At 54.1% G+C, this 13,639-nt stretch overlaps 1 protein-coding gene across 1 annotated transcript; it reads left to right on the forward strand.

Moving 5' to 3' along the window:
* Positions 1 to 2,495: 2,495 nt before the first annotated feature.
* FAM222A (family with sequence similarity 222 member A) lies at positions 2,496 to 13,639 on the forward strand (the record flags this gene model as incomplete). Its single annotated transcript, XM_079543970.1, has 2 exons — positions 2,496 to 2,701; positions 12,453 to 13,639. Exons 1-2 carry the CDS (start codon positions 2,500 to 2,502, stop codon positions 13,637 to 13,639), a joined length of 1,389 nt encoding a protein of 462 aa, XP_079400096.1. The 5' UTR covers positions 2,496 to 2,499.

Consider the following 13,639-nt stretch of genomic DNA (forward strand, 5'->3'; position numbering starts at 1 on the left):
CCAGCTTCTGCAATCCCCTTTATTCATTGTTCTGCTGAGGCGAACGGCACAGACCCAATTCAGGCTGAGACTTTGAAAGTTCCCTTTCTTCCCCCCCCCCCCTCCTGTCACATTTTCTTTTATCTAAATCCTCGCCTATGAAAGCCTCTATCGACAGCTGCGCTGGCCTTATCTCGCTGGAGGGACCTTCGTGGGGCTCTCAGAGGAGATAAGACCTTCTTATCGGCCTCTGATGTCAGAGAAGGTGCCAAACCCTTCTGTCATTGGAGCTTTAGACACAGAGGGTGTTTTTTTTTTTTTTTTTTTTTTTTTTAAATTAAAGTCACAAAGACCTTGGGTTTATAAATAGTCCGATGGAGCGATAGGGCTTGGAAATTAGCGGGGTGGGGGGCGGGGAGTGAGGCAGTGGGAATGGAGCTGGGATGGAGGCAGGAGGAGGAGGATGGTGGGGACGCGGCGTCCCCAACCCTATGGGAGCAGAGCAGTGTCACCTCCTGCTCCCTGCACGCCCCTGGGTGATGGGTGATGACGTGCCCTGTGCTGGCACACCGCAGTGACAGCACCTGCTGGGGCCTCGCTGGCTCGGGGCCAGCCTTGTCCTTGTCCCCATCCCGTCAGTGGAAGGAAGATGGGTTCTGGGGCCCTTTGCTGCAGCACCGTGGGGCTGTAGGGCCGGGCAGCTCCATCCTCAGCCCGTTGCACTGCTGTGATTTGTGTGGCCGTGGGCTGGGCGACTCGGGGCAGGGCAGAAAACTGCTGAGTGTTGCCTTTCTTGCCATGAAAGAGCCAGAGCAGCTTGAACTAAATCGGATCCTGCTGATTGGAATTAGTTCAAATGCAGATGGAGCTAACTAAGCTGGCGGTAAGCATTTGAACGGCGCAGCGTCCAATTCCCATCAGCTGATTCAAGGGCTTTTCTGGGCGGCATTAACAAAATGCCACCGAGCGGACAGATGCCCATTGTGCGGGGGGCTGATGGGCTCAGCCTGGTGCCAGGCTCGGACCCGAGCCACCCATATGGGATGCAGGGACGAGGTGGCTTTCTGGGGCAGTGAGGGGTTGAGGTGATGTCTGCTGCTGTCATCCGGATGGTGACGGCCCAGGGTGGGGGTCCCATCCTCGGTCCCATGGCCAAAGCCATCCGCTGGGAGTGGGGGATGCAGCCGAGCCCGGTCCCGGTGGGGCGACGCCAGCTCCCGAGCAGTCAAGTGTGCTCAGGCTCTGAATAAGAAGCACTTCATTCTCTTTTCAAACTGTATAATTTCTGCCTGATTGTAATGGCATATTTTAAAATTACCAGAAATCGAAGCCAGAAAATGGATACGGCTGCTTTTACTGCGAGCTGCATTAACAAAGGATATGTAATGCGCGAAATAAAAACACCTCCCTGCCCCCCCTCCTCCTTTTTTTAAGACAGTAATAGGAGAAAATTGGTTTTGAAACTGAATAAAAGTCCCTTTCAGAGGAAATCATTTCTTTCAGGGTACCTTTGCTGAAAGTAAAATAGTGAATAATGAAAGGTGGTTACATGATTGTCTTTCATTTAGAGAGCGCTAGGACAGATGGAATCTGGGAGAAATGCAAGATTGGAATAATTGCATGGTAACAAGGCGCTTGTTGTGAAATTAGTATCTTAAGAAAGTAGTGAAAAAGGCTTTTACTCATGAATACTTCATTATTAGGAGAAAACAGCACCATTTGGGTTCTCCAGACACCTGCTCCGTGTGTGATGGCTCTTCCTCGCCTCTTGCTCCTCTCACTTTGCTCTCAGAGTCTCTGTTCCTGAATTTTGCAGTGCTGGAGGCCACCGTGTCCCCACCCTGGGGATGAGGCAGGAGCTTGTGGTCCCAAGCCCACACTGGTCAATTCAGAGATGGGCAGAAGTGGTTTGCTACCAGGTGGATGTGAGGGAGCGTTCCAAGGGGTGAGGATGGAGCTTGGTGAGCAGTGCTTACCCCAAGCTCCCCAAGCACCAGGCTGTGATGGAGCTGGGGAAGCGAGGCACCCTCTGTGACATCCAGCCCTGACATCTCACACGGACCAGAAGCTGCAGTTGAGGATGGCTTTGCTATCGCTGCCCTCTCTGTGCACAATGCTGCTGCCGTGCCAGTGGGAGGCGTTCACTGTGGTTCCTGCAGGACATGCTGTGTGCAGGACGTGCAATTCACAGATCAGTGGCGGAGATGCTTTTGGCCTGACCCCTGCAGATTTCCCAGCCGGATTTTGGCACACCCCAGGAACCAAGCGGGATTTTGCTGCCTGCAGGCCGAATCCCTGCTGTGCATCCAATGGCTGCAGCTGTCCCCGGGAGCAGGAGGAGCTGCTCTGTTTCTTGCAGGAAGAGCAGAAAGCATCACGGGGAGCACCAACCACCCACTGAGCCCTTCATATTTATTTTATAGAGCTTCATATTTATTTAAGGCTTCCATACTTATTTATTTATCTCCAAAAGAGCAAAGGCCCCTGCGCAGTGGGTGCAAGAGCTCCCAGCCTCCATGCATGCAGACTTTGCCCAGCAGTGCGGGTGCATGGCTGGACCCCCCCCCCCTTACCACTGTTTCTCTTCTTTTGGCAGTGCACGGTGCGGCTGCGGCCGGCCAGGACTCCCAGACCATGCTGGCGTGCCTGCAGCGAACCCAGAACCCACCTGGGCAGCACCTGGCCTGTCCCAACCCCAACAAGGCACTGGAGCCACGCAAGTGTAAGTTCCTGGGGCTGCGGGGAGGGATTGTGTGCAGCATCGTGGGGCTGATGGGATGCTTTCAGGTCTGGGATGCTCCAAGGTCCGTGATGCTCCAAGAGCTGGGATGCCTTGAGGACTAGGATGCTGTGCGATGTTCAAAATCCAGGGTGCTCCCAGGCATGGGATGCTCTGAGATCTGGATTTCTTGGAAGATCTGGGATGCTCCCAGATGTAGGGTGTTCTGATCCTCCCAGGTATGGGATGCTCCCATGTCCAGGATGCTCTGGAGCCAAGCTGGTGCCTCGCTCTCGGCATCCCCAGGGCATGCACGCGCCGCTTGCTGCTTTGATGCTCCTTGTCTTATTGGAAAAGACATTTATTTAACTGATAATTAAAAAGAGCAGGAGAAGCGGGGGTGGGGGGGCTGAGGGAGGAAGAAGACAAGATAAGCAAATTAAATTGGGTCACTGGGGCTGATAAGTGGAACTTCAGAAAATCTCATGCAACTGCCTGCAAAGCACAAGGCAGACAATGTCCGGTACCTGCTTGCAGCTCCCAGATCTCCAGCCCCCACTCCCTCTTTTCTCTCCATCCCTTCCCCCCGTAATTACTTTCCCAGTTTTGCTGCAGCTCGCCTTCCCGACGAGCTGGCCTTTCAGATAAGCTGTAAACTAGTTACATTAAAATGGGTTCCAAAAGGTCACTCCAGTAAAGCACCTGTCTCTCCCAGCCTTTGTCTCTCAATCCAAACCATGATTAAATGTATATTTAATGAGCCTGCTTTAGGCAGGCGTGTTTGACCTCCCCGGCTGGGAAAGACGCATTAAGATTCTCAAGTGATGAATGTGTGTTTTAAAGAGGGGAGTGGATATTTTTCTGCTGGTCTCAGTTGGATTTTTAAACATTGCAGGCTGAAGACAAATCAGCTGCTAAAGCTCTGCTTGTTAGTGTGTGACAGCCCCTAGGCATTTGTTTAATGATCTGTATTTTCCTGGAGATGTTTTCCCCTCTACCTGGGCATCACCAGCACAGGGTGGCACCCAGGGGTACACGTGGGAGTTGGGGCTGTTGTGTTGGGGCACGGGGCGGATGGGACCCCAAGCACTTTGTGCCCAGGCACCATTGAGGTTTCGGTTCTCCGTGGCCTCGGTGTAGCAGGCGCAGCCCATGTGCTTGTGCTGAATCCGTGCTGCTCAGGTCTCTTCCCTATTAGTGTCTGGAAGGAAAATGAATGTTGCTCTTGTAAAATTATTCCTAATCCGTCATGCCTGAGCAGCAGCACAGGGCTGGCGCGAGGGCTGCGGCTCCCGGCACTCCTTGGTGCCATGTGCTAATGAGTGGAGCTGTGCCCTCAAGGCCAGGACCTGCAGTGCAGGCCCCAGTGGGGTGCAATGGGGACCCCAGGAGTGCAGCACAGGTTGTTCTGTGTTGTGTTCGCTGTGATGCTGAGGTCAGGATGCACCCACTTGTGCCTGTAGTGCGCCCAGGGGTGGCTGAGGGCTGGGGACTGTCACAGCCCCTTTGGCATGGAGCACCACCCCATAGCCTGGTGTGGGGGATTCAGTGCTCCCTGTCATTTTCCCATCCTGCTGAAATGTCATTTCCCAGCTCCTGAAATGGAGAAGGTGCCAAAACAACACTGTCTGGGGAGCTGGATCCTGTACAGTGGTGCCGCCATGCAGCAAAGCACCCTCAGCAGTGACAGCCACCCATGTCCCAAGATGGGTCTCCAGCCCCAGGATCCCCGAACGGCATTCCTGGCAGTAAGGGCAGCTTGCAGAGCTGCCACCACAACCGGACCCAAGCAGATGGGGAGTGCACAGGCACTGGGGGCCCCCACCCCTGGGGCAGAACCACACTCTGGGGTTCATTCCCCCCATCCCCAGTGCGCGCAGCTCATAGACACGTTCCCCCAGTGTGCTTGCTGCTGGCCAGGTCACCTTAATCAAAGTTTAGCTGACCGTATGTTTCCGCTCATTATGGGAAAATACAGCATGTCTCTCTCCTCTCTGCCTCCTGCTATTTCAAATTAAATTGCAGGTGACATTCAGGGCCACGCATCTGGTTTTGAATACAATTTTCCCTTCTTTATTTATGGCACCTGCGGTAAGCGGGGCAGGGAGGAGCTCGTCCCGCAGCGCCCGCCTGGCTATTCCGACAAGATAGCATTTTCTTAAAACGAGACACAATTTAGAAGTGCCTCTGATTACTTAATTTGCTCCTGAGTATCTCAGTAATTATCTTTATGGGTCTTATTTCTGTCCTCTGGCATTGTTTCTGTCGATATTAAATGAGTCTGGCTCTCGGCACATCGGCCGTCTGGCCCAGCACCACTGTGAAATCCTATTACCCTGCCGGTGCCACTGATTAATTTTTGTATTAATTTCACGTAGAAGGTGAGCGGATTCATTTTCCTGCCCATGGTGGGAGCCAACAGTCCCAGCACCCTCGCCCCCTTGTTGTTCCCTGCACCCCACTCCCAGCACACAGTGCTCCGTGCTCCGGCACAGCCGCCTCCTGTCATCCCACTGCATCCACTCTGTGTGATGGCACCATGATGCTCACAGCAGCAGCCACGTTTTGTCACTGCTGTTGTGTTCTGGACGTTGCACTGGGACGGGACCCCACTCCAGCAGGGAGTAGGAGCTTTGGAAGGAGCAGCATCCTTCGGAAAATATCACGTCCAATTAACTCCAGCAGGCTGCTCCCTTTTGATTTTATTCCGTGTGCATTACAGGAATCCTGAGCTTTATTTAAATTATAAATCAAATAATACCACTCTCAGCTTGGCCAAACTCTTTGCTTTTCTCACTCTCTGCAGCGATGGCTTATATTTAATTAAGTGTTCCTTTCTGTGTGCCCACCTCCGGAGCTCACCGCGCTGCCGTCAGCTGGCCGGACGGTGGGGGGCTGTGGGATGGGATCAATATTTAGCCAGGAGGGATGGGCAGCTCCTTGAGCTCTTAAGCTTTAGGACATGAACTCCCATTGCAACAACTCTCATTGCATTGCCCATTGCAGGGTTGTCCGGGGGCTCGTGGTGCTGCAGCCTTGGGGCTGTGGGGTGCGAGATGCCCCAGTGGACTGCAGGTCTGGCTGGGAGGGCAGCAGACTCCATTCCTGCTGGATTTGCCCTACTGGTGCTTTCTTGACCTGCTCATTTGTGGTGCTGACAGCTGTAGGCTCGTCTCATTATTCCCAGCTGCCCCATTACTGCAGGGGAGTCCTGGCTGGCTGGAAAAGTTGCTCCACTGCATCCCAGCTGCAAACAGGGGGATATTTCCCTGGCTCTGCTCACTCTTTCTACCCTCAATATGGGCATTGTGGCTGCATGCCCTCACCTCTCTCCCAGTACCCACCAGGTGCATCAAAACATCCCCTCGGGGATGCTTGGCTCAGGGTCCTTAGGTCAGTGCAGTGCAGCACCTGGTGTCACAGTGCAGGGAAGATGGGGAGGGCCGAAGCAGTCCCTCTGAGCACTGCAGCCCAAGAGAAGGGGGATGCTGTGTCCTTGCTTTGATGCATCAGAGGGCTGTGGAACAACCCCACCTGTTTCTCGCACATCAAGAGCTTTGCTGAGCTGTGTTTTCTCCCTCCTCCTCTGCTCCCTTTTTATTTTTTGCAGATGCCTTTTAGAAAGATGAGATAACGAGTGCCATTTGTTTGCCGAAGCCTGTTGTGGAACAAAAGGGGGTTGACATGCTCACATCAAATGCCACCTTGTGCTGCAAACGTCACAGCTGTAGGGTCGGATGCTATAGGGGCAGCTTTGTGCTGTGCATTGCATGTGGGTCCCAAGCTGTTTTTGGGGCACTCCAAATGTCCCTGTGCACTATGGGACGCAACCGTTGCAACTCACCTCTGAGTGATAAAACTCTTTAATTGCATATGGAATCAAACCGCATTGAATGGCTTCTCATTACACAATTCTACTTACACCAAGGGCATTTTCATTAAAGTAGCTGCAGCTAAGCTCTGCTTTTGTACACACCCATAAAATATCATTTTAATTTCATGAGGGGTTACACATGAGTGAAATAAGATTAATTCTTTCATTTTCAGTTTCTGGAAGGGATCGGTTAATGATGGTTCTGTGTATTTATATACGTGCCATAAAAAAAAAGAGTTCAATTAACTGCCATGCCCAAAATGTGCTGTTGACTTGCACTTTCCCTGCCAGGAAATGCTGCAAAAACACTTTCGATCGGTCACGTGTGCGGGGGGAGATGGATGGGTGAGGGAGCTGTGAGTCACCCTCACAGGATGGGTGGGGCATGGGGTCACTCTCCAGGTGAGACCCCATGGTTGTCAAGGATGGAGCTGAGCCTGAACCTTTGTGTGCATTCAGCCTCTGATAACCCATCCAGTGAGTGATTTTTATTTGCATTCAGACTTTTCCTCATCACTCTTTCTCAGCTATTGCGGGGCTTTTTGCTACCTGTGCCTTAATGGGAACTGTAGGAGCTTCAGGAGCTTTGCAGTGGTGTCCATTGGTCACACCAGCCATTGGCATGAAAAGTCCAAGTTTTGAAACAGATCTTATGTTACAACGCTGTCACTGGCTTGCACCTGGCCCAAGTAACAGAGAGTGAGGGGCTGGGGTGAGCTGCAGGGCTGTGTAGGGGTCCCTCCTGGTCCCATTGGTGGCTGCATGGTGGGATGGCATCAAGGTGGCCTCGGGATAGCATCTGGTTGGCAATGTGTCAGCCATGGGATAGCACTGGGATGGCATCAAGATGACATTGGGTCAGCCAAAAGAGTAGCATTGAGATGGCATCAGGATGGCGCTGGATCAGCCATGGGGTAACATTGGGGTGGCATTGCATCAGCCAAGGAGTGGCAGTGGCTTGGCGTCACGATGACATTGGGTCAGCAGTGAGGTGGCATTGGGATGGCATCAAGATGACGTTGGGTCACCCGAAGGAGTGGCATTGGGTTGGCATCAAGGTGACACTGGGTCAGCAGTGGGGTGGCGCTGGGATGGCATCAGGGCAGCATGAGGGCAGCATCGTGGTGTCATGAGAGTGACATCAGGACGACCATCAGGGTGGCCTTGAGATGGCCATCAGGGTGGCCACTGGGACAGCATTGGGGTGGCACCAGGATGCCATCGGATTCGAACTGGGGTGCCATCGTGGCGCTGTCGGGGTGAAACTGGGGAGCTATTGTGGTGCCATTAGAGCAACACGGAGGTGACATTAGCATGTCCCCAGAGCCAGCATCCCCACGCCTGCTGGCCACGGAGCCGCGGCAGCGCGCGGTGCTAATACCTCGGCGAGGAGACAAATAGAAAGTGACACATGTGTGTGTAGACTGGTATTTGTGGTGACGCTTTGACTGCAGATAATAAAGTGCTCGCCCTGAGGTGATCCAATTCAGCAAACGCCTCGGCAAAGCCGCGCGCTCCTTCAAGGGAGAGAATAAAGGGGAGGAAAAAAGGCCCGTCTGAAATGACATGTCAGCCTAAAAAGGGAACGTGTTAATGGATGAATATCTCGGGATGGCAAAGCCCTGCTCTTCCCTTTGTGCTTTGTCATGAATTTTGTTGTCTTTGCACATTACGGCTCCTGCGCGGCTGCCGCTCGAGGTTTGCCACCTACGTTTATTCAGATGGATTTCTCCAGCTATTATTCCTGTAGTTGTTTTTAATTTAAGACCTTGAAGCCGGTGCGCATTTTTCTCTCACCGGGGCGGCTCTGCTGGGGGAGGCTTTGTGCCAGCTGCGTGCAGAGCGGGGCTGGGGGCTCCCAGTAATGGGGACCCTTCAGCTGGGGAGCTCTTGCAGTTTGGGGTGCTCCTGCAATGGAGGGGCTCCTGCAAACAGGGACTTCTGCAAGCAGGGGGTCTCGTGCGTGGCAGAGCCCATACCAAGGGATGCCATGGGGCTGCTGTGCTCCCCAGGCAGTGCCGGTGGGGGGCTGGGGACCAGGCAGGTGCAGACCTCCCCCGCTGCATCCGCCACGCGGCGGTGGCCTCTGCACCACCCATCCTGGGGACATGATCACCATAGAAACCGCTGCACTTCAAAGGGTGGAAAACGGCAAAATCCGACAGGGAAGGAAGGAAGGCCGTGTAACAAGGGCAGTGCCAGTGCAGCTCGGCCAGGGCAGCGTCCCCACGTGTCCCCGTGTGTCCCCCCAGTGCCAGCACGGTGCCACTGGTACCTATGAAGCTTTGTCAACAGGAACTTGGGACCCCAGCATCAGGGATTTGTGTATTTGTCAACACTCACCACGCTTTGTTTGTTTTCTTCCAAGTGTTGTGCAAATATTTAGGTTTTTAAAATCTGCTCGCTGTTTTGCAGAGAGAGAAGGGGACTGCCGGTCTATTTTAGGAGCTCTGAAGTCGCTGTGACTTCCCCACTACGTGGGAGAAAAACGCCTCATCCCAAAGCTGGGTGAGCTCTGGGCTCTTGCAGAATGGAATTCCTTTTGGGAGGAAGGAGTGGAGCCTCCCCGTGTCCCCGTGGCGTGTGTGGCAATAGCTGCTGCTGGCTGCTGCCACCGCATCCCTGCCAAGCCCTTGTCCCCTCCATGTGCTCCAAAGTCCTGCTTGCCCTCTCCCCAGCCTGCTGGGAATGCCTGGATGCAGCAGGTGCTGTGCTGAGCATTGTGCAGCCAAAAGCAGAGCAGGGACGCTGCTTTGGCTGGGGACGTCCCATCACCATGGCACGGCTCCTCCAGTTTCTCTTGCCACTGGTGCCAAAGCGTTCCCATGCCTTCTGTCAGACATTTTGCACAGGCTTTGCCCTCGGAGCGCAGCAGGGCTGAGGCTGCCCCAATCCATAAACAAAGATTTATTTCGGATTGCCGCGTTGTCAGGGCCCAGGTTTTAAATCTGTGTCTTGAACCGAATTTGGTGGCCAATTTGCTAAAGTAAAAAGTTGTTTAGCTGGAGGCGTAATCTTATAAGCCTATGCTGCCATTATAATGGCTTCTCATTTCTGCCTAGCTTTCCAATAATGCTTTGAGCAGAAGCTTGGAGTAATATAAAAAGCCATAGGATTATTACTGCGGGCGATGCATTTTCCATTTACAGTAATAAAATACTGAAGAAACAAAACAATTTAAAATTCCAATAAAATTCAAAACAAATCTTTGGCTGCTGAGCAGATTCAATTATTTAGCTGTTATTGAGTGCAGGCTGGAAAAATAGAGCAGGTCAGGGAGGGAGGGGGAACCCTAAGCTGGCCGTGTGTTGCCTTTATCTGGGGAGAAGGGGAGAGGAGGCAGGAGATGGCCAGTGGCACCCAGTGGGAGAGGCAGTCACCAATGGTGTTGCGAGGATGGGAATCATAGAACTGCAGGACCATAAAGGTTGGAAAAGACCTCCAAGATCATCAAGTCAGCCTGTCACCGCTGTGTCTGCTCAGAGAATCATTAAGACTGGGAGAGACCTCCAAGACCTTCAAATTCAGCCATCAGACCACCTTGCCTGTGTTAAGATTGGAAAAGACCACCGAGATCATCAGGCCCAACTGGCAGCCCATCACCACCCTGCCCACTAACCCGTGCTGTGCAGGTTGCCCTTTCAGCCATTGCTTCCTCCATCATCCACATCCTCCTCCTCCTCCTCCCTTGGCTGCGTGGATGAACTGCTCACCAGTTCAGCATGCCCAGTGCTCACCACGGGGAGCAGAGGGGGCTGCACCGCATGCCCCCACCTTCGGCATGACGTCCCCAAGGGTTCAGCTTCAAGAAGGGGGGGGAGAAAACTGCCAGCGGCCGGCTGAGTGTCGGGCGGGCTGTCTGTGCCTGACGGGTGACGGCGGTGCTTCGGGAGAGTTTGCATCTCGCAGTAATTACAGCCCGTTAGAAAGCAGTAATTACTCTGGAGAGGGGGAGCCGCTTACCAGCAGCGCGCACGAGCGCGCCAGGAACCTCTTGGAAATTGGTAGCTCTGTAATTTTCCCAGTGGGGGTTTGGTGCGTCACCCTGATATGTGACAACACACTGAATTTGTGACTTGTCAAATCCAACCCAGCTGGTGCAAAGAAGGCGACAAAGGAAGCTCCTGGCTCTCTCTCGGCTAGCTGGCAGCCATGCGTGGGGCCATCGGCGAGCGGTGATGTGTGGGGCGATGCTGCTGCTTCCATCCATCCCCCCTTTTTTGTTTTTAATTTTTTTTTTTTTGCTCAGAAAGGAGTATTTTCCTCCTCCCCTCCGTGGAATGGGTTCATTAGGGATTCTGCAAGTGTCACCAGCTAATTAGTGTCATGTTAATTGAGCATTCACAATGCTGCCACCTCCAAGGACAGCGGTGCCGGCGTGAAGGGGAATGCAGATGCGTGGTGCTCATGGTGCTCCTGGGCAGGTGCCCCCAGTCCCCACCGGGTCCCAGAACTGGTCATACTGGGTGGGTTTGCCCAGCATGAGCAATGCCCGTATTCAGCTGCTAGAGGCTGTAACATTAAATCCTGCTCAAACACCCTGGTTTTAATTGGCTTAATATACTCGTTAATAACAGTGTCTATTTAAGACACCTGTAAAAAGCCCATAACATTAACTTAATGGGAGAAATGGCCGGTGAACACTCTTCCATTCTGCCTTTTAAATTACTGGTGTGCCGCGTTAATGGAGAGGAAAGAGGTGGCCGTCCATGGCCTCGCTCTCTGCGTCCCTGGGGATGCTCCCAACTCCTCCATGGCTGTTGTACACCAGGGCCCAGGGGTGTGAGTGCCCCAGCATCCCCCTGAGTGCTGCTTTTAATGTCAGGCCTTGCAGGCACAAGGAAGGGTCTCTGGGAGGGCTGGGGCTCCGTGGTACTTCGCATGGGGTGGGCTGGGGATGGCTGTTGGCTACCGGTCGTGCTGGCAGCTATTTGGGGCAATGGCAGTGCTTAAGCCCTCTCCACACTGGGAGATGTGGGGATGTTTTGGGGAATGGGACAGTGGATAGACCCATAGGTCTAGACAAACCCAAGACAAACCCTTGGGGCCTGTCTCCTATGCCTCCTTTTTAGCAATGTCAGCAATAACCATGGATGGAGGCAAATTCTGGGCACCGTGCAGGGGTCCCAACACAGTGCTGCGTTAGGAACTGGAAGCCAACCCTACCCCCCCACTGCACACATGTGCTGGCATGGACGTGCACACGCATGTGCAGATTTTAAACACCTAATTTATTCCATCTATTAGATAGATTTTGTAGATTTAATCATTTTCACAGTTGGTGGCTCATTGGATACTCAAGATAAACTCCAAATGAAAGTATAATGGGTACGACAAATGAGTTTTCACACCAGAATGGCAGAAACTTGCTTGGGAAAGAGTTTGAAAGGAACAAAAATATATACATATATAATAATTTTTTTTCTGCAGTAGCTTTTGCTGACTACAGTAGGTTACCACAGTTAATTTCACCAGTTTTGTTCATCTGTAAAATTGCATAAAAGTGACATTTTTGTGCTCATTATAGGAACTGCTGATTTATGGCTGGTAAATGCAATGCTTTTCCATTTTTGGTGAGGTTCTCGTAGCAGCGCAAAGCACCCATGAAATTGCTTGTATAATGTAGTTTAAATCCAATCTCGGAGAAAGATTCCCCCGTTGGGTAAAGTGACATTTCCATTCTCCACACCGGGTTTATTTTAGGCCACTTAGAAGTGACTTTCTAAGCGCGAGGGGGCAGGTTTGTGCCGTGACCTCTTTTCCGTTGGGCGGGTGATGGCTGGAGAAGGAAAAGGAGGAGGAAAAGGAGGAGGAGGGGGTGAGGCGGAAGGACGGCCGCGGGTCTTGGAGTGGGATTGATGCTGTGCTTTGCTCCCGCAGGCGAGACGGCAGCGCCCATGCATTCCCCGCGCTACCCCAGCCCCGCCGAGCTGGACGCCTATGCACAGAAAGTGGCCAACAGCCCGCTGACCATCAAGATCTTCCCCACCAACATCAGGGTCCCACAGCACAAGCACCTTAACCGAACGGTCAATGGGTACGACACCACGGGGCAGCGCTACAGCCCCTACCCCGTGCACGCCGGCGGCTACCAGGGCCTCCTGGCCATCGTCAAAGCCTCCAGCAAAAGCGTGGTGAAGAACGCGGAGGGCAAGCGGACTAAGCTGTCGCCCGCTCAGGCCGGCGTCGCTCCCTACCCATCCTCAAGCACTTTAGCCCCGGGCCCCTCCTGCGCCGGCCCGCTGAGCTACCACCAGAAGCAGCTGGAGGGCCCCGTGCCTCCCACCGTGACGGTGGCGAGCTCGGCGCTGCCACTGGCGGGCCGTGGCCTGGCGCTGCCGCCCTCCAACCTGCCCTCCATCCAGAGCATCATCTACCAGCTCAACCAGCAGTGCCAGGCCCAGGCCTCGCAGCCTGCCTGCCCGGTGCTGCCGGCCGCCCATCCCAGCCCGGCCAAGCACGGCGCCTTCCCCGCCGTGGCCTCGGCCTACGCCGTGCTGCCCGAGTGCCGCAAGGGAGCCGAGCTGCCGCTGGGCTCCACCCCGGCACTGGGGCCGAAAGCGGGGCTCTACCCCGACGGCGTGGACTACCTGCTGTGGCAGCAGAAGCAGCAGCAGCACCTGCGGGTGTACAGCGGGGGCAGCGGGGCCCTCAGCAAGTCGCCCGAAGCCTGCGCGGCCGCCTCGCGACCCTACGGGCCGGCAGGGGAGAAGGTGAGCTCGTCGCCGTTGAACTGCATGCACGGCAACTTCGCGGTGGGGCAGTACTTCGTGCCGCCGTGGAACAGCGTCCTGGTGACCCCCACCAGCGACTGTTACAACCCGCCACCCGAGCTGGGCCCCGTGCCACGCGAGCTCGGCGTGCCGCCGGCCGAGGGGCTGCCCAGCAAGGCGCTCTGCAACACCTCCATCCTCAGCAGCAGCCTCCAGTCGCTGGAGTATCTCATCAACGACATCCACCCGCCCTGCATCAAGGAGCAGATGTTGGGCAAGGGCTATGAGACCGTGTCTGTGCCAAGGCTCTTGGACCACCAGCACGCCCACATCCGCCTGCCCGTCTATAGATAA

The sequence above is a fragment of the Tetrao urogallus genome (assembly GCF_951394365.1).
Source record: "Tetrao urogallus genome assembly, chromosome: 17".
Taxonomy (NCBI): domain Eukaryota; kingdom Metazoa; phylum Chordata; class Aves; order Galliformes; family Phasianidae; genus Tetrao; species Tetrao urogallus.